The sequence below is a fragment of the Dipodomys ordii genome, unplaced genomic scaffold, assembly GCF_000151885.1.
Source record: "Dipodomys ordii isolate 6190 unplaced genomic scaffold, Dord_2.0 Scaffold61, whole genome shotgun sequence".
In the NCBI taxonomy this organism is placed as follows: Eukaryota; Metazoa; Chordata; class Mammalia; order Rodentia; family Heteromyidae; genus Dipodomys; species Dipodomys ordii.
The window spans coordinates 1,836,239-1,859,322 of NW_012267277.1; the positions used below are offsets into that span (position 1 = coordinate 1,836,239).

The following is a 23,084-nucleotide window of genomic DNA, read 5'->3' on the forward strand; positions in this document are numbered from 1 at the left end:
TCACTTTCTACAATTCTGTAAAAGGGTTCCCAGTTGAGAAAGATCACGATAATTAAATAATTAAATAAGGAAGGATGCTTCTCATGACTGTTTTTACTTATTATTCTGGAGATTGAGCTATATGCAGTAAGACTAGGTTTAAAATAACTGGAAATTGAAAGGCCTACATATGAGAAAGGAAGGAACAAGGCTGTTAGAATTAACATGTTTATATGTTTAGAAGATATTAAGAGAATCAGGTAAGAAAAACTATTAGAAATAATTTTAGCTCATTAAGACTCAACAAAGTGGGGCTGGGAAGGTGGCTCAGTGGCAGAGTGCTTGCCTTGCATGTATGAGGCCCTGGGTTCGATCCCTCAGCACCACATAAACTGAAAAAGCCGAAAGTGATGCTGTGGCTCAAGTGGTAGTGTACTAGCCTTGAGCTGAAGAGCTGAGGGACAGCACCTAAGCCCCATGACCGACCAAAAAAAAAAAAGAATAAACATAGATGGGAGTCAATGGGTCACTTCTGTAATCCTAGCTACTCAGGAGGCTGAGATATCTGAGGATCATGGTTCAAAGCCAGCCCGGACAGGAAAGTCCACGAGACTCTTATCTCCAATTAACCACCAGAAAACCAGAAGTGGTGCTGTGGCTCAAGTGATAAAGCACTTGTCTTGAGCTGAAGAGCTGAGGGACAGCAGCCAGGCCCAGAGTTAAAGCCCCATAACCACAAAAAAAGAATCAACATAAAGCTGGGTATGGTGGCACACAACTATAATTCCAGCACCTGAGAGGCAGAGACAGGAGGATTGTGAGTTAAGGCCAACTCGGCCTTATATAGTCAGTCTCCAGTCAACTTTGGTTATGAGACCTTGTCTCCTTCCTTGACTCAAATCAACATAAAAATCTATAGCTTTCTTTTTGTCAACAGTAACATACTAGAAAATGTAATGGTGTAATAGCCCAATAAAAACCTATAAAATACCTGGGATGAGCTACAAAGAAATGTACAAAGTCTTATGCACTCCATAAACCATGAAAAGATGTAAAGAAGATTGTAATAGAGAAATGCTATGTTCCTGGATAAAAAATTACGATTGGTAAAAATGTAAATTTTTCCACATCCAAAGAATTATCGATGAAAATGTAGAAAGATTCCATCATCATTTTGATAGAATTCACACAATTATTCTAGAGTTTATCTAGAAGAGAAATCAAATAAAAACAGCTGAGAAAATGTGAGCTACTAGTTTATGGGAATAGACACATTGGTGGAAAAAACAGCATAATATCTGTAAGGGGGATAATTCAAGTGAAAAGGAATAAATAGAACTATCCAATAATGTTCTACATACCATACACAGGTATGTAGGAAGAAGCAGTTAAATATTTACCTCTCACCATTCTCAAAAATAAATTCCATATGGAAATACCTAATTACTAAAAATTACTCAGACCATATCAGGAGATAGTTTAATAATTCAGGGTGAGCCAAGCCTTCCTAAACAAAAAGCTAAACCCAGAATTCATGTAACAAAAGATGAACAGATTTGCTACTTAAAAGATTTAAATTTATGCATGGCAAAAGACACCATGAACAAATTGAAAACTCAAGTGTCAGACCAGAAGGAAATATTTATCACATAAAGGTTTTAATATTCATTTGGCATAAATATTTCTACAAAATAAGCTAACAATAAAAAAGGAGACTGTGAATAGGCAATTCATAAAGGATGGAAGGTAATAAATGGCCAATAAGCATATGAAAAGATATTCTACTTCCAGGGGAATATAATACTCATCCTGCCTGCACCCCCTCCCCTGCTCCTGGGGGATTGGCCAAAATAAAAAATGCTGATTAGCTTGGTAAGCTATATCAGTAAAAACAGTGCCCACAAGCCTCTTATAGGGCATAGGATGGCAGAACAGGGTTGATCTGTCTTCAACTCCACTCAAAGCCAAATGTGGAATGACAGTTTCACCACCATCTTTTCTGGTGAAGCCAATCAAGGCCAATTCAAATGCTATCACCACCATACTAAGGATCCCCAAGATAAAAGAACAATCATTGCCTCTATCTTAAGGCCATAGGGAAGTAAGGGAGCTAACAATCCCAGTTTAAAAACATTGCCAAGAGATGAGGCTGGGATGACAGACAGGAAGTGCCAAGAGGCCATGCTGAACATGGGGGCTGGGACCCCATGGTTCTGAACACCTGCTTCAACCTCCCCATCACCTCCCATGCCATTTCTCAGTCTTGGCTTTGTTCAGCTGACTCCACAGCCTGGACTACTCCTGGTTCTCTTGCCTAGCTCAGCTCAAGCACCAAATGATGCCGGGCAAACTTGTCTGCCCTCTCCCTTCTTCAGTCTAAGTGCTTCCTCAGCATTTCCACTAAATTCAGAATGCATAGTTTACTCTTAGGTCTTACCTTATAACAAACGTATCTCTGTTATAGGGGTTTCTTCAGTAAGACTAAACCTTGACTTATACTTTAGTCACCTCCCCTCCCCTTATCAAAGAGTTTGATATACCATAGCTGCTTAATAAATGTTTGCTGGAAACCAAATAGAAAGAAAATACATACTGTATTTTGAAGCATAGTAAATAGCTCTCCTTATCAGTTACACAAGATTCAATTTCCTATAATGTATCAGTCAATGCTGGGAGCTGGGGAGAGTGGCGAGCAAGGAAGATACCAGCCACATCCCCAGGGAGTGAGTGAGTGAGTGTGTGTGTGTGTGTGTGTGTGTGTGTGTGTGTGCACATGCAGCTGGATGGTTACTTGGGGCCAGGTCCAGAAGAGCCTTGTGTGCCAGCTCAAGAAACCAAATTCAACTAGTGTCAGGAAGTGGTAGGTCAGTGTGTTGGGTTCTCTGTCTTTCTCTAGTCTTGGGCAGGGACTCTGTGTCCCGATGATGTGGCTGTACTCACCTATGGGCACGATGATCCCAATGACAGCAGCAGTGACTGTTGAGCCCATCTTGTCATCTTCATTCCCATCTGCAAAGCACAAACATTCACAGATTAATGCTCCATCACTGTGAGTTCAAGTCCTTATAGGCCTCAGGCAGATAAAACAACCCAACTGCTTTTGTCCTCACTCTAATGGTCCTTGGGCTGGGGGTGTGGCTCAAGTCATAGAGAGCTTGCCTAGCATGATCTCAGGCACGGGTTCAAGCTCTAGTACTGTGCAAAAGAAATGAAAATGATGGCCATAGCTAAATGCTTAATGATTCAGTCTTCCCAAATTCTACCAATACTCCTGTAAGGCAACCAGGACAGAGATTATTTCCATTTCACAGAAGGGGAAATGAAATCGTATAAGTGCTTAGTTAAAACTTGAACCCAGGACTCAACGACACTTCCACAGCATGATGGTGGTAGGAAGCTGGGGGCTATGCGTGGCCAGTGAGCATATTAGGTCTTCATGTTGCTGACAGACAGGATCAGTTGCTTTCTCAGTCAGTGTCTATACTGCCTGTATTGTTTCTGTTATTTTGGGTGGTCTGGCCATCTGTCTGAATTATCAACTTATTTTTGTAAAGTACATAGTATAGAGGAATGAACATCACAGGCTACCGGGTCAGACTTCTGAGGTTCAAATACCATCTGTATTACTCACTATAAAATATAAAATGTCTTGTTGTATTCTTTGTCTTAAAAATTGAGATTATGTTAACACCTATCTAATGATACATAAAGATTAAATGAGATAGTCTGTATAAAATGTTTCTTAGCATAGTGTCTGGCACAGTCTTGCCTGATTTAAAGGGGATGGTGAATGAGATAGGAGGAGTAGCAAGGCCTAAATATAAAAAGGTATCTCAGCTGAGCTTGGTGGCTCATGCCTGTAATCCCAGCACTCCAGAGATGGAGGCAATAGTAGCTCACGCCTATAATCCTAGCTACTTAGGAGGCTGAGATCTGAGGATTGTGGTTTAAAGCCAGCCTGGCAGGAAAGGCTGGAGACTCATATCTCCAATTAACCACCAGAAAACCAGAAGTGGTGCTATGGCTCAAGTGGTAGAATGCTTGCCTTGAGTTGAATGGCTGAGGGACAGCGCCCAGGCCCAGATTGTGGGCCCAGGCCCACAAAGGACCCCAAAAAAAAAAAGTATGTAAAAGTGTATTCTAAACTGAAAAGTCCTTAGAAAATGTACTCTCTGTGTGTGTGTGTGTGTGTGTGTGTGTGTGTGTGTGTGCGTGTGTGTATGCCTGGGGCTTAAACTCTGGACCTGGGCTCTGTCTCTAAGCTTCTTTTGCTCAAGGCTAGTGCTCTCCACTTGAGCCACAGTGCTACTTCTGGGTTTTTCTGAGTAGTTTATTGGAGATAAGACTCTCATGGACTTCCTGCCCAAGCTGGCTTTAGACTGCAATCCTCAGATCTCAGCCTCCCGTGTGAGTCACCAATGCCTGGCTATTTTTTTTTTTTGGTGCCAGTCTTGGGGCTTGAACTCAGGGGCCTGGGTGCTGTCCTTTAGCTCCCCTCCCCCCCCGGCCTGCTTAAGGTTGGCATTCTCCACTTCTGGATTTTTGCTGGTTAACTGGAGAGAAGAGTCTCAGATTTGTTTGCCTGTGCTGGCTTCAAACCATGATCCTCTGATCTCAGCCTCCTAAATAGGTTTACAGGCATGAGCCACTGGCTCCTGGCTTGCATTGCATTTAAAAAAAGAATACTGTGCCACCTTCCTCTAATCTAAATTTGCAGAGCACTGTGCAGTTTAAAAAGCCTTTTCCTAGTGGGTCCTCATGACAGCCTTCTGAGGTGTGAAGAGGAGCTATTATCCACATTTGCTCCAATGCTGCTGGCCTCTCTCTCTGGGTGGCATTAAATCTACAGCTTAGCAGGGTATGGTGGTGCATGCTTATCATCTAAGCGATTCCAGAGGCAGAGGCAAGAAGATCTCAAGTTTGAAGTCAACTTGGGCAAAGGTAGCAAGACTATCTCAAACATAAAAGCAAAAGGGCTTGGGGGAGGGGTACAGTTCAAGTGGTAGAGTATTTGCTTAGCTTGTTCAAGGTCCTGGGTTTAATCCCTAGGACTTGGGGGTGGGAGCAGGGTTTGTAACAGTTTGATAAGGCCTGTGGGAAGAGGCTTTGTTCCAGCTTCTCCTGCAAACTTCTGGGTGAGTGCTCAACTCTGAGAATCCAGCTTCTGCTGGCAAAGAGACTCAGAAAGGAGTCATCGAGCTGGTTTCTGCACCATCCGGGTAAAGAAAAAAAAAACCCACAGAAGATAGTTTATCCTTTTAAATGAACTCCCCATGACAGGAAACTCAATTAAAAAAGTATTTGCTGGTTAATGAGATAGAACAGTTCTGGCAGTGACAATTACTGCTCCCAATGATTTAGTAAGTGATGGACTTAATTATTTTTATCCCAGCGTTTGAAAACAGGCAGGAGCACACCATAATTATGAATGTGATCATCTGGGCGGCTTGTGGAGGCTGCTGGGAACTGAGACCAGAATTTTTCCCATCTGAGGGACACCCCCTTCATGCACATGTCATTCACTCAAAAATAGGCATCTACCCAGGCAGTAGAGACTGAGTGTGTAAGCACTTTCATTCCCATTGCCCTCCCTCGACAATCTTGTGAATCAAGGGTTGTCCTTTGTAGAAGAAACTGAGGCTCAAAGAGGGACTGTAGCTACCCTCGAGACCCTCTTCTCCACACTTCCATCCCAGACCCCATAGTACTGCCAGCTTCCCACACCATGCAAGCGTGCAGAGCTCATTTCCTTACAGTGCTGGGAGTGGTTGCTGGTTGCCGGGCTTGGTGTTGACAGGCTGATGCTGGGAGCCCTTGGACCACTAACTGAGCTGGGCCCAGCAGCTGCTGGGCTTGCTGTCGTGGTGCTGTGGTTCTGGGAGGTGGGGCCATGGCTTGTCCCAGGGGCTCCTGTGGTGACAGGTACTGCCCTCGTTGTAGTAGGGGTTGACGTCGTTGTCGTTGTTGTTGTTGTTGAGGTAGATTGAGGTGCTAGAGAAGAAAGACTGTGAATGTCACTTGGACAGAGAAGTTTATTGCTTTAGCGCTTAAATTACTGCCTCAATGAATTACATGTAGGGACTCATTCTCAGGGCTTAGCTCAGATGCCACTGCTGTGAAGCGTTCTCTTATCCCCCTAAATGGCCCCCAATCTTGCTTTCAGCTGAATGCTAAGCACTTTACCTTGTCCAAACAAGATCAATCAGTCATTGAAACAATGCTTTAGAATTCAGTGTGACTGAGATCATGGGAAAGACTAGAGGGAGGGGTAAGCAAATAAATCTAGAAGTACTTTACCCTGATAGTATTCCATTATTAGATTTAAATTATTTCACTTTAAATAATTGATCCTGGACAAGGTTGACAAGAAATGTACTCATTACCTTACTTATGTAACTGAAACCCCTCTGTATATCACCTTGACAATAAAAAAAAAAGAAAAAAATTGATCCTGGAAATCATAAATGACAAAACAGACTTACACTCAAATAATATATGGCCTTGGCCGTACATCAAGATTGGGAAATAACCACACTTGTGTGGTTATTATCTTTTATTGTAAGTCCTAGTCATATTGCAAGACGGTGTAGGGTGTTAAATTCTATATAAGAAATAGATAAACATAGTCATCTGTGTATAAACAATAAATGAAGCCATGAAGATCAAGGGGTCTTAACGAGATTTTTCAAGGGATTCTAGAAACCATCCTGAAGGATCAATTAAAAATGTTACATGGGTGTGTAGTTATTTATTTATTCCCCCCTGGAAAGCAGATGAAAAAAGAAGAAAATCCAAAGGCATCAAGTAGAAGATGAAGATGGAGGAAAGCCCGGAACACACAGCATCCCAGAAGCCAAGGGCAGGGTCTGGCATTGCCAGGAGCCACCCCTCCTGGAATCTCCGCTTACTTCGGTAGCACCTCTTCATGTCTGGGCCCAACCACATTGTGTCAGGACAGGCACATGTGTACTTGGGAGAGTGGCTGAAGATCTGAGGAGCAGGAAGGCACAGGTACTCACAGCCTCCATTGGGCTGAGCACTCAGCTCACAGGCATCTGCAGCTAGTGGTAGAGAGAGAAAAACTGTTAGGGCACCTACAGGATGTGTATTCTCCTCTCCTGAGGATGAGGCCTTCCCATTTGGCTTGTTCAAAAAGCTCTCCCTGCTTTGGGGCACCTACCAGCACCGCACCTGGTATTTTAGCCTCACTATCATTTAATCCTTACAATTCGGAGAGCTGGGTCTTATGTCTCAGATTGACAGATAAACAACCCTAGGCTCAGAGAACAAACTTGTCTAAGCTTTACTTTTAGGAATTTTGAAGACAGAAATGAAACTGAGGCATGCTGGATTCCAGAACTCATTTCCTCTCCATCCCCTGAATGTAACACATCATGTCTCATTTAAATTCCTGTATCTAGAATCAGGACCCAATGTCACCTCCTTCCCCCTTTGCTTTCCCACTTTCATTCTGGCAGCCAACACCTCAACTGCAATTAGGATTTCTGAGTGACAGAGGAGGAGACAGGCTGGCAGCAGGATTCCTGGGATCCATTAGTTTCTATGATGGGTTCACAGAACAAACAAGAAGCACTGAGTCTGCAGCAGAAGGAATCAGGTGATCCAAGTTTAGGTTTTGGTTCTACCACCTGTAACATCTGACCTTCGTTAAACAATACGCACACTTTGTAGGATTGGCAAAAATAGGAAATTTATGTACTTGTTCATACCTGGCCTTGTGTCACAAAGAGCTATATAGGCAAAATGATATAAAACACTGTAAGGCACTGTCGTTATCCCTGGGGATGCTAGTCATAACGGGAATGTGAACACAGCCTCTCTGTGGCAGAAGAGGACACAGGCAGGGGACCTAGGACCAAGGAAGGCTCACCTCTTGGCTGCTTCAGCTCATGGAAGATGACAATGTCATGTGGGTTATTGAGGTTCTCAGCCAGGATGGAGATTTCCAGGCCATTAAGCCGATTTGCACTGAAAATGGCCTCATTCTCCAGATCTGTCCAGAATACCTTGTCCTGTGGGGCACAGATGTGGCAGATAGGAGGCCTAGAGCCTGAACTCATGACCTCAGTCTGAGGGCTTGGCCTCAGATCACAGTGACAAGAACTGCCTATATCTTCCCAGAGCTATCCATTCTGATATGTTGTATAAACCCTTATGGTTCCCTTCTATCTTAGAGGATTAATTGATGCATGCTTTGACCTGAAGACCACAAGCCTACTCACTAACTCAAGAGCTTCCTGGAGCAAGCAGAAACCCAAGATTGGATCTCAATAGCTATTGTCAACACTGGGGTCAGAACTAAAACTGGAGAGGATGTGTGAGCTATTGAGATATCCTGCTGGGCCTCTTACAGACTCTGGGAATAAACACAAGTCCACAGGATTAGTCCATACAAGACTACACGTGCAACTGTAGGCAAATCCACAATTACAGGTACAACCATGCATCCTTAAGCACAGATCTAGACACAAACTCAAATGTTCATCTACTTCCATTAAGGCCTGTTTGTCCCTAAGTAAAAGCTTATCTGAGTATTGATACACATACTCACAAACACCAGCACATATAGGAATGAACACTTCACTGATCTATTCTATATACAGGAATACATACACACACTTTACACATGCCACAGGTATGCTCGGGAACACACACAACACACCTGACTTTGAAGCAGGGAACTGGACTTAGAAGCAGAACTTTACCCACAATTTCAAGCTGAGTGAAGCTGCTCCAAGAAAATATTGCCAGTGCCTACCACAGACCTCACTTTCCCTCCCCTTGGTGACAGAGTTCATTTTGGGGATGATATGGAGTATGTGGGACCATGATAGATTCTGATTCATCATTCCACAAAAAGAAAGGCTGTTAAGAGTCAGGGCAGGGAAGCAGTCTGGATTCCTCACCTTTCAGGGTGCTTCTTTTTTGTTATTGTTCTTTTTTTTTTTTTGTCGGTCGTGGGGCTTGAACTCTGGGCCTGGGCGCTGTCCCTCAGCTCTTCAGCTCAAGGCAAGCGCTCTACCACTTGAGCTACAGCGCCACTTCTGGTTTTCTGGTGGTTTATTGGAGATAGGAGTCTCACGGTCTTTCCTGCCCGGGCTGGCTTTGAACCACGATCCTCAGATCTCAGCCTCCTGAGTAGCTAGGATTACAGGCGTGAGCCACCAGCGCCCGACTTTGTTATTGTTCTTAATGCCAGTCCTGGGGCTTGCACTCAAGAGTCTGGGTGCTGTCCCTAAAACTCTTTTTCTCAAGACTAGTGCTCTACCACTTGAGCCACAATGCCACTTCTAGCTTTTCTGAGTAGTTTACTGGAGAGAAGAGTCTCAAGGACTTTCCTGCTTGGGCTGGCTTCAAACTGTGATCCTCTGACTTGAGTCTCCCAAGGAGCTAGGATCACAGGTGTGAGCCACCAGCATCTGGCTTCTTGGGAGCTTCTTTTTTTTTTTTTTTTTAATTTTTTTTTGGTCCGGTTGTGGGGCCTGAACTCTGGGCCTGAGCACTGTCCCCCAGCCCTTCAGCTCAAGGCTAGTGCTCTACCACTTGAGCCACAGCGCCACTTACGGCTTTTTTCTTTTTGCTTATGTAGTGCTGAGGAATTGAACCCAGGGCCTCAGGCATGCAAGGCAAGCGCTCTACCACTGAGCCAACTTCCCAGCCCCTCTTGGGAGCTTCTTGAGGACTGGGAGTAATGTCTACTTTTGTGACCCCAGGATCTACCAAAGGTCAATAGGAGTGTGCTGAATTGCAGAGCATCTCTCAGGCTATTTTTTTAAGTAAATGGTTCTGAGGAAGCAGATGTTTCTTCTTCCCTTCTCTCCTTACTGAGTTTCACCTTCTGCATATGAGATACAGTGCTAGATGCTGTGGGTACAGAGAGGTGGCATCTGTGGGCAGAGATGCACTGTGAGACATGCTCAGAGAGGGATGTTGGTCAGAGGGCACAGGAAGAGCTGTAGCAGATTGCACTCCAAAGCCTCTGTGCACCGCCTCTTAATTTGTATATGAACAAATCATTTCACTTCCTAGTTCCTTTGTTCCCATTTGGACACAAGTCTGAGGGAGACACTCTATTTAAACAAGGCTTCCCTAGGTTTCAGCTTCCTGGTGAGGCCAGGCCTCCCCTCACAGGACTCACCTCAAACACAGCTATCCCAAAAGGGTGGCTCAGGAAGTCTGTAGAGAAAATCAGCATCTTTCTGTTGCCTCCGCTGAAGTCAATGCTAGACAGTTGGTGCAGTTTGGAGTCTACCCAGTATAAGCGCTGGTTCAGCAAATCTTGGGGAGGAATTGGGAGTGGAGGGATCAGGCCACGAACATGGACCATAGCCTAGATCTCCACCCCTCTGTAACCCCATCCCTGTCTACCGTCCAGGAATGAGATTAGACCCAGCCTAGGGCAGCAACCTTCAGGAAACAAGTTATTGGCACCATAAGGAGGACTCAGAATCAATCCCCACAGAATCAATCCCTGAAAGTCATCGAGATCAGGCACACACCACAGGAAGCTAGCGGAGCTCACCCAGGGCGATTCCATTGGGCCATTCAATGTTGTCTGACACCAGTGTTTGCCGGTCCACGCCATTGAGACCAGACTTCTCTATTTTTGCCTGGTACCCCCAGTCAGACCAATACATGAACCTGAAAGAAAAACCCAATTTGACTTTTTGTTAGGGACATGATTGGAGTGGTCTGAGTCACAAAGGCTCAGTGGCCTGAATAGTTGAGGATTGTGCTCAGCGAGGATGGGAAGACTTCTGAAATCCTTCAGAATGATCAAACCTTAGAATTTGGCCATCCTACCACATTTGGGTAGCTTAGAAGAGAGTTCCCCTGCCCATGCAAGCACAGACATGTATCTGTAGGCAATCCACAATCAGAGATATAACCAGAGAATAGTGTCAGTGCAGGGAGGATCCTGGTAAGTGTTCTCCTCATTTACAGTGGAGAAAGTAGATGATCTTCCATACTCCCCTCTGAAACCCTCAGGCCTACAAGGGCTAGTCAGAGCTCACTGTTATCTACCTAAGAGTTGCATTAGACCTTATCTATTCCTTCCTTCATAGTTCTTGTAGGAGACTCTCCTCCAGTTATCTTGCTTTGTGTTTGTAGTGGGATTCCTATTGGAACCCTGACAGACTCACAGTGGATCAGGGCTGGAAAGAACTATGATTAGAGGGTCAGGGTGTGGCAAATGCAGCGCCAAGTCAACATAAGAACCGATAATGATCCGGTGAAGTGAGGGTTAATAAAGTGGCTCAGTGTCTACTGGGTGCCTACCTGACACATGTTCAAGTAAATGACATCTGTCAGTTACTTCCCTGGGCTTCCCATTCATGCCCCCGCCCCCCAAAATGTGGCAGCCTCAGCTAGCTGGTCTCCCTTGAAGAAAGTTTTCTTCTTCCTGCTTAACAAGTAAGGGAACAACAAGAGGAAGCAAGAGGAAGAAGCTGGTGATGCTGATAAACTCAGTGTAATACACAAATGTCATTTCAAAACACTTCTGAAGAGAGAGGTAGAGGGTGCTGTTCTGTTCTGAATTCCTAAACCTCCAGAGTCAGGTGTGTGTGCAGAGGAAAACAGTTCAGATGACGAGGGGCCCAGAGTCTTGGCGACAGGGGTGGGGATGGAAGTATGCAGCTGAGGACGGAAAAGCGGGAGTGACCTTGGTTGTCTGTCCTGCAGACCTCCTGAGGTCAGTGGAAGACATTATAGGAGATTTGGTGTATGAGGAAAATCCCTCCCTAGTGTCTAATTGCCAAAGCTGTCCCACACTGAAACAGACTTCATGGAAAGTAATGAACAACCTGTCCCTGCAAGCCTGTAAGCACACCAGCAGCACCATGACACACACTGCCCCCCACCTACAGCAGTGCAAGGAAAGGCCTCTGCCCCTGGAGCTTCTACCAGACACTCTATAGAGCCCTGTCCTGCTCTGACACACTCAGATTCTGTGATACAACAACTGTGGGAAGAATCGTTCACTCTATCTTACCCAGGTCTATCCTCAGCACCAGGAAGATCCTGGCAACTAAATGCCCACAGAAGCCTTGGGCAGAAGTTAGCAGGATGACGATAATACAAGGACTCTCTTCCTCGTGGCCTGTGTCTGATTATCCTATAGTCTTCTACAACCCTCTTGTAACAGACACATAAGGACTGTGCACCAAGGCTGGGGAAATGAGAGTACCACTGGGGGGTGACTCACCCTCGTAAGGGATCCACAGCGATGGCCCGGGGTTCACTCAGGTCACGATTGAAGAGAGTGCATCGGCGGCCACCATCCACTGTGGCCACTGAGATGGTCTTATTGCCTGAGTCTGTCCAGTAGATGTGCTTGTGGACCCAATCCACCGCCAGACCCTCTGGAGAGTGCAGCTGCTCATCAATGAGGACTTCCTGCTCTGCCGGGTCACTGGCCTTGTCCATGTAGGCGCTTAGGAGAGAGCGGGGCTGGCCATGGGCACATGCTCTACCCATGAGCCCATCTGGAGCTGCCTGTGAACTCTCCCCACTAGCTCTCCGCTATCTCTGGATTACAGCCTTGGATTTTAGAAAAAATTGGTTAATCTCCACTCAACATATTTCCTGGGCCACCAAGGTAGGGATACAGGCTTAACAATCAGCCAGTATCTAGCCTGGTGGAGTTCAGTTTAGTAGGGGGACAGAAGCTTGCAGAGAGTGTAATGTTGTGTAGCTGTGGAAAGCATTAGATGACACGGCAGAAGGAAAATGGAGCCTACAGGCTGAAGAGTTGGGAGAAGGCTTTGTAGTTGAGTCCTGAGGAACAAGTTCACCAGAGAACAATGGATCAACATGTACAAAAGGGACCAGTGGGTATAAATACTCAGAAGGAGGCACTTCTGGAATTGTGGTTCAGTGGGATGGAGCTGGTTTGAAGGAAATAGTGTAGGTACAAACCACATCCTGATAGTCTCTGAGTGCTAAGGAACTGGGATTTTATCCTAGGAGAGGGGCTAATTGAATGGGTCCAAGGACACAATCAGACAAGCATGTGAGGTCACTGTGGCTCCTGGGGAGGGATGGATTGGTAGAGAAGGGAAGGAAGGCAGGGACAATGGTGAGGGGGCAGGTGTGAGCTGAAGAGAGTGTGAAGGAGACTATGCGGTGAGAGGAGCTGGTAATACAGACACTGGGGAGACACGATTCCCTGGACTTGGCTTCCCACATGCTACTGGTCACAGGTTTCCTTACCCCTGACACCCTCCCTCTTGCTGGGTGGTTACTTCCATACTGTTCACTGCTGGAATTCTGACTCCAATCCTGACAACCCTCGAAAGATCCAGACTGCTCATCCTCAGACTGCCCCAATGCCTGGCCTTCTTTCCCATCTCAAAGAGCAGCACCCTCATCCCAGAAACCCCAAGCTGGACACTTCAGACTCTTCACATCAGCCTGGGAGTTCATTATAGATCTTCTCCCTTCAGCCCTAAACCCCAAATCCTCATCAAATTCTCTTCTCCATTCACAATTGTTGAACAGGCTCTGCTCTAGTTCTGTGTGGTGTCTGTGTGCATGGGGGAAGGAGTTGTTAGTGAGTAGCAGTTGGTCATTTGTTTCCATCAACCCATATACCCTTCATTCACTCACACCTCCCATCATTGTATCAGTACTGAACATTATCTGCTATCTTTGAGTCTCCAGGGTCCAACATACTGATATATGAGCTCTGGAAGTTTTCACAAGGGCCAGCTATTTCTTTCTACCCTGGCTCAACATTTCCTGTGTCTTTGCATTTCCTGGCTTGGCCACCAGGGGTCAGACATAGCTCAGGAATATGGGCTCAAATCTGTTCTCACAGTGCTTTCAGCTTAGGCCTACCCACAGAGTGAAGCCTTCGTGCTTCCACAGCTACTGTGATCCAGCAACCCTTCCCAGGTTCAACTCTGTCCTGAGAAACCCTAGAGGCCTTCCTTCCTCCATCAACCATCCCTCACTCTGCCCCTCCAGGCCTGGCTGCAGGGGACATGCCACTCACCTGTAGATCTTGCGATAGGAGAGGTCACACCAGTAGATGCGATTGGTGACAACTTCCACATCTAGTGCCACAACATTCTTGAGCATGGGGATGAGGCGTGAGTAGTCCCGCTTCACCAGGTCTATCCTTCGTACCTCGTGCCGATTGGTGAATATTAGCGACGGGCTCTTGCCAGCTGCCATGTAGTGAAGTGGAGAGGACAGGGTCAGTAAAGGAGTCAGGGATTCTAGAGGCCAGGCATCTGCCACTAGTTTGCTAGGTCCCACCTCATTTTCCTGTAAAGTAGGGATGATAATCTCTTATTTCACAGGACAGAGGAGCAGATGAAATACTGACTACAAAAAGCATACAATGTACCACGTAAGATGCTTAAGAGCACCACACACACTTGGCCTTTTATTATAGATTCTTCTAAATCTTCTATGACTCCCCCATTTCCTCATGCCTGCACCAAGGCCCTGATACCTCATCCGCCCCTCAGAGCTATGTAGGGATGGGTCTTGTGACTTGGGTAATAATGAAGACTTCTTCATGGTGGGTGTGAGTGTGGGTATGTGTGACACAAGCAGGGCAGGGAAATTAGGACCCCAAGTGCAGGAAGGCACAGGAGGAAAGCAACATTCCAGGCCAGTTTACTATTGCCAAACTATGTCTTCCCTGCCCCGCCAATGTGAGCAGTGATGCTTTACCTCTCAGAAGTGCACTGAGGGTATCTTGCGGCAATTCTAATGAGCCATGACAGCAGTAGAGACCTTGTATTTGGAGCTTTTTCCTGATTGTACTTATTCATATAGATTGTGGTATTGTGGTCCATAGATGGACAGTTGGATGTTGTCTGCACATATGTAATGTGTCATGTTACACATGTCTCATGTGGAGGTAAAAATAAGTTAGCGCATGTGGTGTGTAAATGTATGTTATAGAGGGCACAGTGTGGGTACGGTGTTGTGATCTATGTGCTGCACATAGCATTTGTGTATCTGGACTCCATACTCATATGTCCAACTGCTACTCAGTAGTCTCCACGTGGCCACTGAGACAGTTTTCTTAGGCTCAACATCTCCAAAATAGTTTTTAACATTCTCCCACCCCTACTTCTTTCTGTGGCTTTTCCAAGGCCAGAAATAGCAATCCTATTTTTTCATTTGTCTAGCTAAAAATTTAGGAGTCTTTGACTCTAACATCTCACACTTATTTTATAAGTAATCCCACTGGCTAGTGTTCAAACTATCCACAGTCTGTTCACTTAGCAATGTTCCCACCGCCAACGCCCTGGTCCACCCATCATCTCTTTTCCAAACTACTTAAATAACCTCTAAAGTGGTTTTTCCTGTTTTCTTTCTTGTCCTCTGCAGTTTATTATTTTCAGCAATGGGGCCTAAACATCAAACTACACCCTTTTGACTAAAAACTTTTTGAGGGTTTTTTTTTTTTTTTTTTGATTCATCAATGGTCTAGAAGGCCTTGGGAATCTGCTCTGACTTCATTTCTTCTTGTCTCCTTGTCTAATGGTACTGGCTCCTTCACTGCTCTGTACCTTCAGCCTGAAATACTGTTCCTGAAGATAACTGGATGGCTCACTTCTTCACCTGCTTTAGGCCTTTACTCTGATGGAAAGCTTCCAACTTCTTCCTGAGGGCTTCTTGACCGTTGCATTTAAATCTATCACCCAGTGCTCTCCTGGGCTTTCCTATCTCAGGAGATGTCTTACATCGTGTTTCTCCTTAGTCCCTTATTGCCATCTGCCAGACACTGTACTTTATTTATCTTGATTTTCTATCTCCCCAGTTAAGAAATATAAATCATGAGCAAGTGCAATCATTATATTCAATGTACATTAGGTAAAAAATGAACTCTGTGACTTGAGGGAGGGGCAGGAAGAAGAAAAGGAAGGAGAATGAAGGAAGGAGTGACACTGACCAAAAAGTATTGTACTCATAACCTGACTTATGGAATTGTAACCCCTTTGTACAAGTACATTGTCATCATCAACATCATCAATTAAAAAATATCATCCAGCCAGGCGCTGGTGGCTCACACCTGTAATCCTAGCTACTCAGGAGGCTGAGATCTGAGGATCGCGGTTCAAAGCCAGCCCAGGCAGGAGAGACCGTGAGACTCCTATCTCCAATAAAACCACCAGAAATCCGGAAGTGGCGCTGCAGCTCAAGTGGTAGAGCGCTCGCCTTGAGCTGAAGAGCTGAGGAACAGCACCCAGGCCCAGAGTTCAAGCCCCACGACCAACCAAAAAAAAAAAAAAATCATCCAGCCGGGAGCCAGTGGCTTACACTTGTAATCCTAGCTACTCAGAAGGCTGAGATCTGAGGATCACGGTTCAAAGCCAGCCGGGCAGAAAAGTCCGTGAAACTCTGATCTCCAATAAACCACTAGAAAACCGGAAGTAGCGCTGTGGCTCAAGAGGTAGAGTGCTCCCCTTGAGCTGAAGAGCGTAGAGATAGCACCCAGAGTTCAAGCCCCACGACCGACAAAAAAAAAAATCATCCTCAGCATCATTGTAATAATAAATTAAAAAATATAAGCCCATGAGGGCAGACAGAGATTTGTGTCTGTTTTGTTTACCGTCAAACCCCAGTGTTCACTATAAAAAATTGAATAGGAAAGCTTGGGTTTGGGGGCTCACTCATGTAATTCTAGCTACTTAGGAGGTAGAGACCAGGCAGATTACAAATCAGTGTTGGCCCATGGAAACAGTTTGTCAGACAACCAGCTCCACCAATCACTGTCATCTCTTCTACATATAAAACTGAGATAAGGGAGTTTGCAGAAGTTTCTGAGACCCAATCCCAACAGACAAGGCTAGGTAGGGTGGCATGTGCCTGTCATGCCAGTTACCACTAGAAATGCAAATGGGATTACAGTCCTAGTTGGTCCCAGGCTGGGGTAGTTCAAGCTCCCATGTTATCAAAAAGGAAAAACAAAAGATGAATGTAGTTGGCTGATTTGACTAATGTGTAGGTCTTCACATTGTATTCTTTGTGTGTGATGTGCTAGGTGTATCGTCAAAGTCTATGTCTATGTATTGTGTTGTGCAAGTATAGTCTCGATAGGCTCTTCTGGGCGTCGTTATGCGGTATATGTAGTGCATTGTGTTTATTATGTGTAGTTACACTTGGAGCACTACATGTGCAGGCATACACAATCGTTCCACACATGTGGAAGTATGTTACTTCCTGTACCCTCTCAGAGGAGTCATCTTGCCCTTGCATGGTCCATACCTACAGCCTTGCAGTTCTTAGTCAGTGCGTCCATCTCGTACCCAGGGTGGCATTCACACTTAAAATAGCCCTTGTAATTCACACAGATCTGGCTGCAGGCATCTGGGTCTTCACACTCATCAATGTCTGTGGGGAGGAGCAGAAGTCAGAACTGGCAGGAGGTTCTGCCTCTATTTGGGTAGATAGGGGGAGGTCTCACCGCCGCAGGTCTTCTGATCCAGGAGCCGGAAGCCTGCTGGGCAAGTACACTCAAAGCCGATCTTGAGGTCAGTGCAGATGTGGGAACAGCCACCATTGTTGTGCAGACACTCATTCAGCCCTGGGGAGGGACATGGGCCCCTGAAGTTGATGCCCAGAAGGGATGAGGACAAGGTGGGGGAATGCAGAGCAGAAGCAGAGCCTCAAGGCAGGAGGACTCCCAGAGAACCAGGAGGGCTGGAGACCTCATTGAGCCTCAGCTTCATTAACCAGAGGGCAGGGATAGAGGAGGTCCAAAGAGTGCAGGTCCTTGCTCAGACCAAACACTAGCAAGGACAGAATGGAACCAGAACTCAGGTCTTTGGCCTCACAAACCAGGGCTCTGTCTACTACCAGCCTGAAATCTTTTGGAAATCTATTTCATACAGCTCATCCTTCCTTATGATCTCAGGTTCAAGAGGGCTGTATGTATAAGGTCCAACTCTTAAGACAGCCCAAGAATGCCTGCTTGAAAGGCCCCTGCTTGTACTTCTCCAGACTCAGGGAGTCTATGCTCCTCCTGGAGCAGCTGGCTGTACACTCTGGAACACCCCCAGCTTTTGCAAAGTTCTTCTTTACAGGATCTGTCTCCTGAGCTTTTTCCCCATTCTGAACAATGCTCTGTGGTTTGACCAGGTGCAGGGGGCTCCCTCAAAGCTTCCTTAAAGGCACATGTCTGGTCCCCTGCCATTCAGATGCCTTTCTGTGGATATACTTGCTCTGGACAGATGTGCTCATGTCCCATTCTGGGCAGAGCACAAACTTAGTATGCCAATCAGAGGGAATCCAAACAACATAAGATGGCCCCATGCTGTTCTTATAGTATCTGAGTTTCTTAGGCCAGGACATCCCCCCCCCCCCCCGCTCTGTCTGTCATGGGGCTTGAACTCTGGGCCTGGGTGCTGTCCCTCAACTCTTCAGGCCAAGGCTAGTGCTCTACCACTTGAGCCATAGCCCCACTTCTGCTTTTCTGGTGGTTAATTGAAGATAAGAGTCTCAGGGCCTTTCCTGCCCAGGCTGGCTTTGAACCGTGATCCTCAGATCTCAGCCTCCTGAGTAGCTAGGATTATAGGCGTGAGCCACTGATACCTGGCAGGCCAGGGCTTTTTCTTTTCTTTTCTTTTTTTTTGGGTCGGTCGTGGGGCCTGAACTCTGGGCCTGGGCACTGTCTTTCAGCTCTTCAGCTGTAGACTAGCGCTCTACCACTTGAGCCTCAGCCCCACTTCCAGCTTTTTCTGCTTATGTGGTGCTGAGGAATTGAACCCAGGGCTTCATGCATGCAAGGCAAGCGCTCTACCACTGAGCCACCTTCCCAGCCCTATTGCCAAGTCAGTTTTCTCCTACTGTCTTCTTAACTCCTCTCATCTCAGCACCTGTGCCTCATCACAGGCCTGGTCTCAGGATTACCCACTGCTGCAAGGAATGAAGAAATGCCAGGAGGTCCTAAGGGAAGTCAGGAGTCCAGGACCAAGGCTCACCAAGTTCTCACAGCATCTCCTGAGCTTTAGAATCACAGGTTAATTTCACAAGCGAGGGAAGGAGTCACACCACCCCTCTGCCCACCAGGCTCATGCACTGCAAATCCAGCCAAGCCAAGCAGAGCCGAGCTGAGCCAGGCCTGGCCATGCATACAGCTGGTCTGAGCTGCCCAACCCAGGCCATGCACAGCTATGGGGTGCCCCCACCTCCAGCTGGAGCCATGCTCAGGGAACGTCCCCTTTACCCCTGGGCCTCCTCCTGTTTCCCTGGAATGCTGGTGCAACTGAAAGAACAAGATCACAGCAACCCCATGACTAGGAGGTCCAGGGGTAGCTCAGCCAAGTCCAGCCCTGGGAAGCCCCACACTCACACTCTTGGGAGTGGGCTGAGACATAGTACCTTCAGAGTAGACTCTAGGAAGGACACTAGCTGCAGGAGTTATTCTATCACTGTACACACTCTGATCTCTCATACTATCTATATTACTTCCTGGGTACCTTCATTCATTTGTTTGCTCATTCACTCACTGCCTCATTCATGCACCCACTCACTTCCTTCCTCTCCATGTGCAGGTGGCAGCAACGTTAGTTCTGTGTATTGAGCACTCACTGGAGTGGCATATGTAGGCTGGCTCTGAAAGGGGAAAAGAAACTCTGGCTCAAAGGGACTGGTTTCTGATGATAGACGAGCAGTCCTCCAGGGCTGAAATGCGTTGGGGGAAGAGAAAGGAAAGAAGTTCCGATCTGTCTATCTCTGTCTACCTTCCCCTGAAGGCCTGAAGGGAAGTCTCTGGCCCTCCATAATTCTGTCTAGCCTGGAGGTGATTCTGTTAAGGAGCCAGGAGAGGAAGGAAGGGAAAGGAATGGTATTTGAGGCTTCCTTCCATGGAAAGAAGTAGTGATGTCATGTTCCCCAGCATGCATACACCCTTGCATGCTCACACCTGCATGCACACACACACACACACACATACACACACACACCAGCTTATATACAGGGACACAGAGAGACTTGGGGACTATACTGACACATCTACACAGACTTGAACACACACACACACACACAGATGTGCAAATGGCATTTCCCTGCCTTGCTCAGGAGATGTGGCTATAGACATACTGACCTCTCACCAGCACAGAGACAGAAAGGAGGCACACAGACACAAGCACATACATGCATACTTCTCTTTGACATGTCATGCAAAAAACAAAAGAGAGAGTTTAGTAGGCTAGTAGTCCCTGACTAGCTAAAAATCTTGGTTTCTTCTTTTGAGTCTTTCTTGACAAAGCCTAGGGGCAGGGAAAGTGTCTGTTTCCACACCTTCATGAAGCTACTCTTCCTTTCAAGCAGTTTGGTTTTTAATCTGTGAAGGGGATACTGTTCTCAGGAACTCCAAAGCACTCAGTTCCTGAGTGCCCAGGAGAGAAGGTGCTGGCGAAGTCTCTTAGGAGGCAGGGATAGGCCTAGGCTCTGTCTTCAGGGCTTCTCTATCCGAATCCCCTGAACTACTGGCCTGAGAGCGACAGAAGAATGACCCATGACATCTGGAGTCCACATTAGATCCTCTGTTCTCTCTCGCCTGGAACCCACCTGTGAGCTCTAGCCTTAAAGACAGCTGCCTCACTCCATTCCTTACTTTAGTCCAGCGTGAAAGTGTGCTTTCTGCAGCAGGTCCCGGGATGGTGCCACCTCCTAGGACTGCCCTATCCTCACTCAGCATGGAGCAGTGGCCCTGGGGCGTGTCTCAATTGGCAGCCCCGCTGTTCTGTTCTTCCTCCTCTCTCCCTCTGTACGGTTGACTGCACGGGGCTGGTAGCCTTAGAGACCAGGGAGCAGGACAGGAACTCCAAGGAAAAGATAGTTGCAGAGAGCACACACTCAGAGGTCTAAATGTGGAAGGAATGAAGAGGAAAGACCAAGTTTGTGAGGAACGGCCTAACATTTGAGCATCCAGGCTGGAAAGGAAGGTACTTAGAGCTTTATAGAGATACAGCACAGAACTCATTCCAGGGATAAAGAGCCCCTTCTGAGGCCACAGGATGGCACACAGGCCCAGAGACAGTCAGATCAGAAAGTGTCAGAGCAGAATGGCACATGAGGGCCTGGGACCCAGAGGCCAGGAGTGGGGGGTTGGCAGGAGGGTTAGTCCAGTTATTGGGTATACACAGGTACCATACCACACTCTTTCAGAAGCTCATCCGACCAGTCTCGGCAGTCCCTCTGAGCATCACACACTTTCCCGCTGTCCACGCACTCGCCACTCTTACACTGAAATCTGCGGGGACCCTCACAAGTTGACTCTGTCGGGCCAGACAAGAGAGTGCACAGTGCCTGTAAGACCATGTGTAGGAAGGGCAAGGCGGGGCCAGGCCCACAGAAGATGAATGGAGTTCCAGCATCAGCCCCCACAGGTCTCTCAGGAATAGCTCAGAGCCAGTGGAAGCTCTGCTCACAGGACAGGATCCCAGGGATAACCCGGATGCTGAACCTCATCTAGCTGGCAGGACAGGGGGGGTCGGGGGGGAGGAGGAGTATCTGTTTCTGATTAGGCAGCACTGGGGCCCTGGGAGAGACCATGCAACAGCCCCACAGAGACCTTAAAAGGCTGGAATAAGCTCAGGGAGAGGGGGGAATCTTTGTCCATTCTCCCTGATGACTAGTGTGTTAGGGTCCCCTCTGTTCATATAAAAGGCAGGTGATGACTAGAAGAACAGGATTCAGCCTTTGCTTAGTCTGAGTGAGGGAAGTCAACCCAAAGCCTGGGTGTGAACAGTTGGGAGAGGAGATGGCAGGGCCTAGATTTCCTGAAGTGACCTTTGATGTCCCCCCAGCCCCCTTTCAGTTTTTGCCCAAATCCTTAGAAATCCAGTGCCTTAGAAATCCAGCCTCTGGAACCACACAGGAGAGGGGGCCAGGTGAAGAAGGGGCAGGTGATGATCTGGGGGCAGTGTATCTAAGGGACTGAGGGGGAGCCTCTCAGCTCTGCTCTCTCCAGGTGGGGGGGGCCTGTGGGGAGACTTGTGGGGGGGATGGGGGGAGGGGGGACTCAGGAGAATGCTGCTCCTTCGCTCTGACCACACGCACCCTGCAGGCAGCCAGCTTCATCACTCCCGTCTGGGCAGTCTTGTTCCTGGTTACAGCGTTTGATCGCAAGGACACAAGTCCCATCCCCGCACTGGAACTCGTCCCCACCGCAGGCCCCTACTGCTGCTGAGAGAGGGCAAGAGGAGAGGTCAGGGTCAGTGTGGTGCTGGGATAGCTCTCCCCAGCCTCATGCTATACCCCCTGGCAAGAACACCAGTGGCTGAACTTAGGAGCCCCCTAAGGACACCTGGCCAAGGCACCTCCAGTTTACACACGGGAAGACTGAAGCTCAGAGAGGGGAACGGCCTTGTCTGCAGTCACACAGCGCTCTGACTGGCAGGGCCAGGACTAAAACTCAGGTCTATCTAACCCTGTCCATCATCTCTCAGAACAGACACGTGGCCTTCTGTGGAGTCCTGATGCTCATAACTTAATGACTTTGTCCCCTCAGTCACCTCTTCCGGAGCCAGGCATTGTGGGGAGGGGGGAATCTGGAGGCCACAAAGAGCCAACCTCCTCTCCCACGCTTCTGGCCAGAACTCAGGGGTGGAGGGGCGCTGAGGGGTGTACACAGGAGGCCATCAGCCTATGGCGGACTGTGAGCAGGCAGAAGGACCTTGAGGCAGCTCCCTGGAGGGACCTAGTCTAGCTGGAACAGTTTGTAGAATGTGATAGGCCCAACAGGGAGGGAGAGCACGTGGGAGGAGCTCCTGAGCACACAAGGAAGAGGAGGAGTCTCAGGAGGAGAGGACGCACTGAGGGCCCCTTGGTCTCGGAGACCTGAGCTCTGAGCTCCGCTGCTGAGCAGCGGCCTGACCTCGCCCGGCCCACGTCTCCTTCCTGGCTTAAAGCAGGGCCACGTGTTGCAAGGCAGGCAGGCAGGGAAAGCACGCGGAGGCCCGGCGGGCCGGCTGGGCGGTGCGGAGGGGGCTTACGGCAGTCGGCCTCGTCCGACTTGTCCTTGCAGTCGCGGTCGCCGTCGCAGCGCCAGCCCAGGTGTATGCACTCGCCGCTGCGGCAGGCGAACTGGGCGGTGAGGACGCAGGCTG

The 23,084-nt window shown here is 47.6% G+C and overlaps 1 protein-coding gene across 1 annotated transcript in view; it reads right to left on the minus strand.

Moving 5' to 3' along the window:
• Lrp8 (low density lipoprotein receptor-related protein 8, apolipoprotein e receptor) overlaps nucleotides 1-23,084 on the minus strand; it is a 72,755-nt gene that overhangs the window by 6,113 nt on the left and 43,558 nt on the right. Inside the window, exons 5-16 of the mRNA XM_013022199.1 lie at nucleotides 22,036-22,161; nucleotides 21,129-21,251; nucleotides 17,435-17,554; nucleotides 17,236-17,361; nucleotides 14,000-14,174; nucleotides 12,209-12,436; nucleotides 10,523-10,641; nucleotides 10,139-10,278; nucleotides 7,871-8,012; nucleotides 6,888-7,040; nucleotides 5,734-5,970; nucleotides 2,920-2,988 (exon numbers count right to left, since the gene is read on the minus strand). Coding sequence (XP_012877653.1) covers nucleotides 2,920-2,988; nucleotides 5,734-5,970; nucleotides 6,888-7,040; nucleotides 7,871-8,012; nucleotides 10,139-10,278; nucleotides 10,523-10,641; nucleotides 12,209-12,436; nucleotides 14,000-14,174; nucleotides 17,236-17,361; nucleotides 17,435-17,554; nucleotides 21,129-21,251; nucleotides 22,036-22,161 — 1,758 coding nt within the window. The remainder of the gene's footprint in view (nucleotides 1-2,919; nucleotides 2,989-5,733; nucleotides 5,971-6,887; nucleotides 7,041-7,870; nucleotides 8,013-10,138; nucleotides 10,279-10,522; nucleotides 10,642-12,208; nucleotides 12,437-13,999; nucleotides 14,175-17,235; nucleotides 17,362-17,434; nucleotides 17,555-21,128; nucleotides 21,252-22,035; nucleotides 22,162-23,084) is intronic.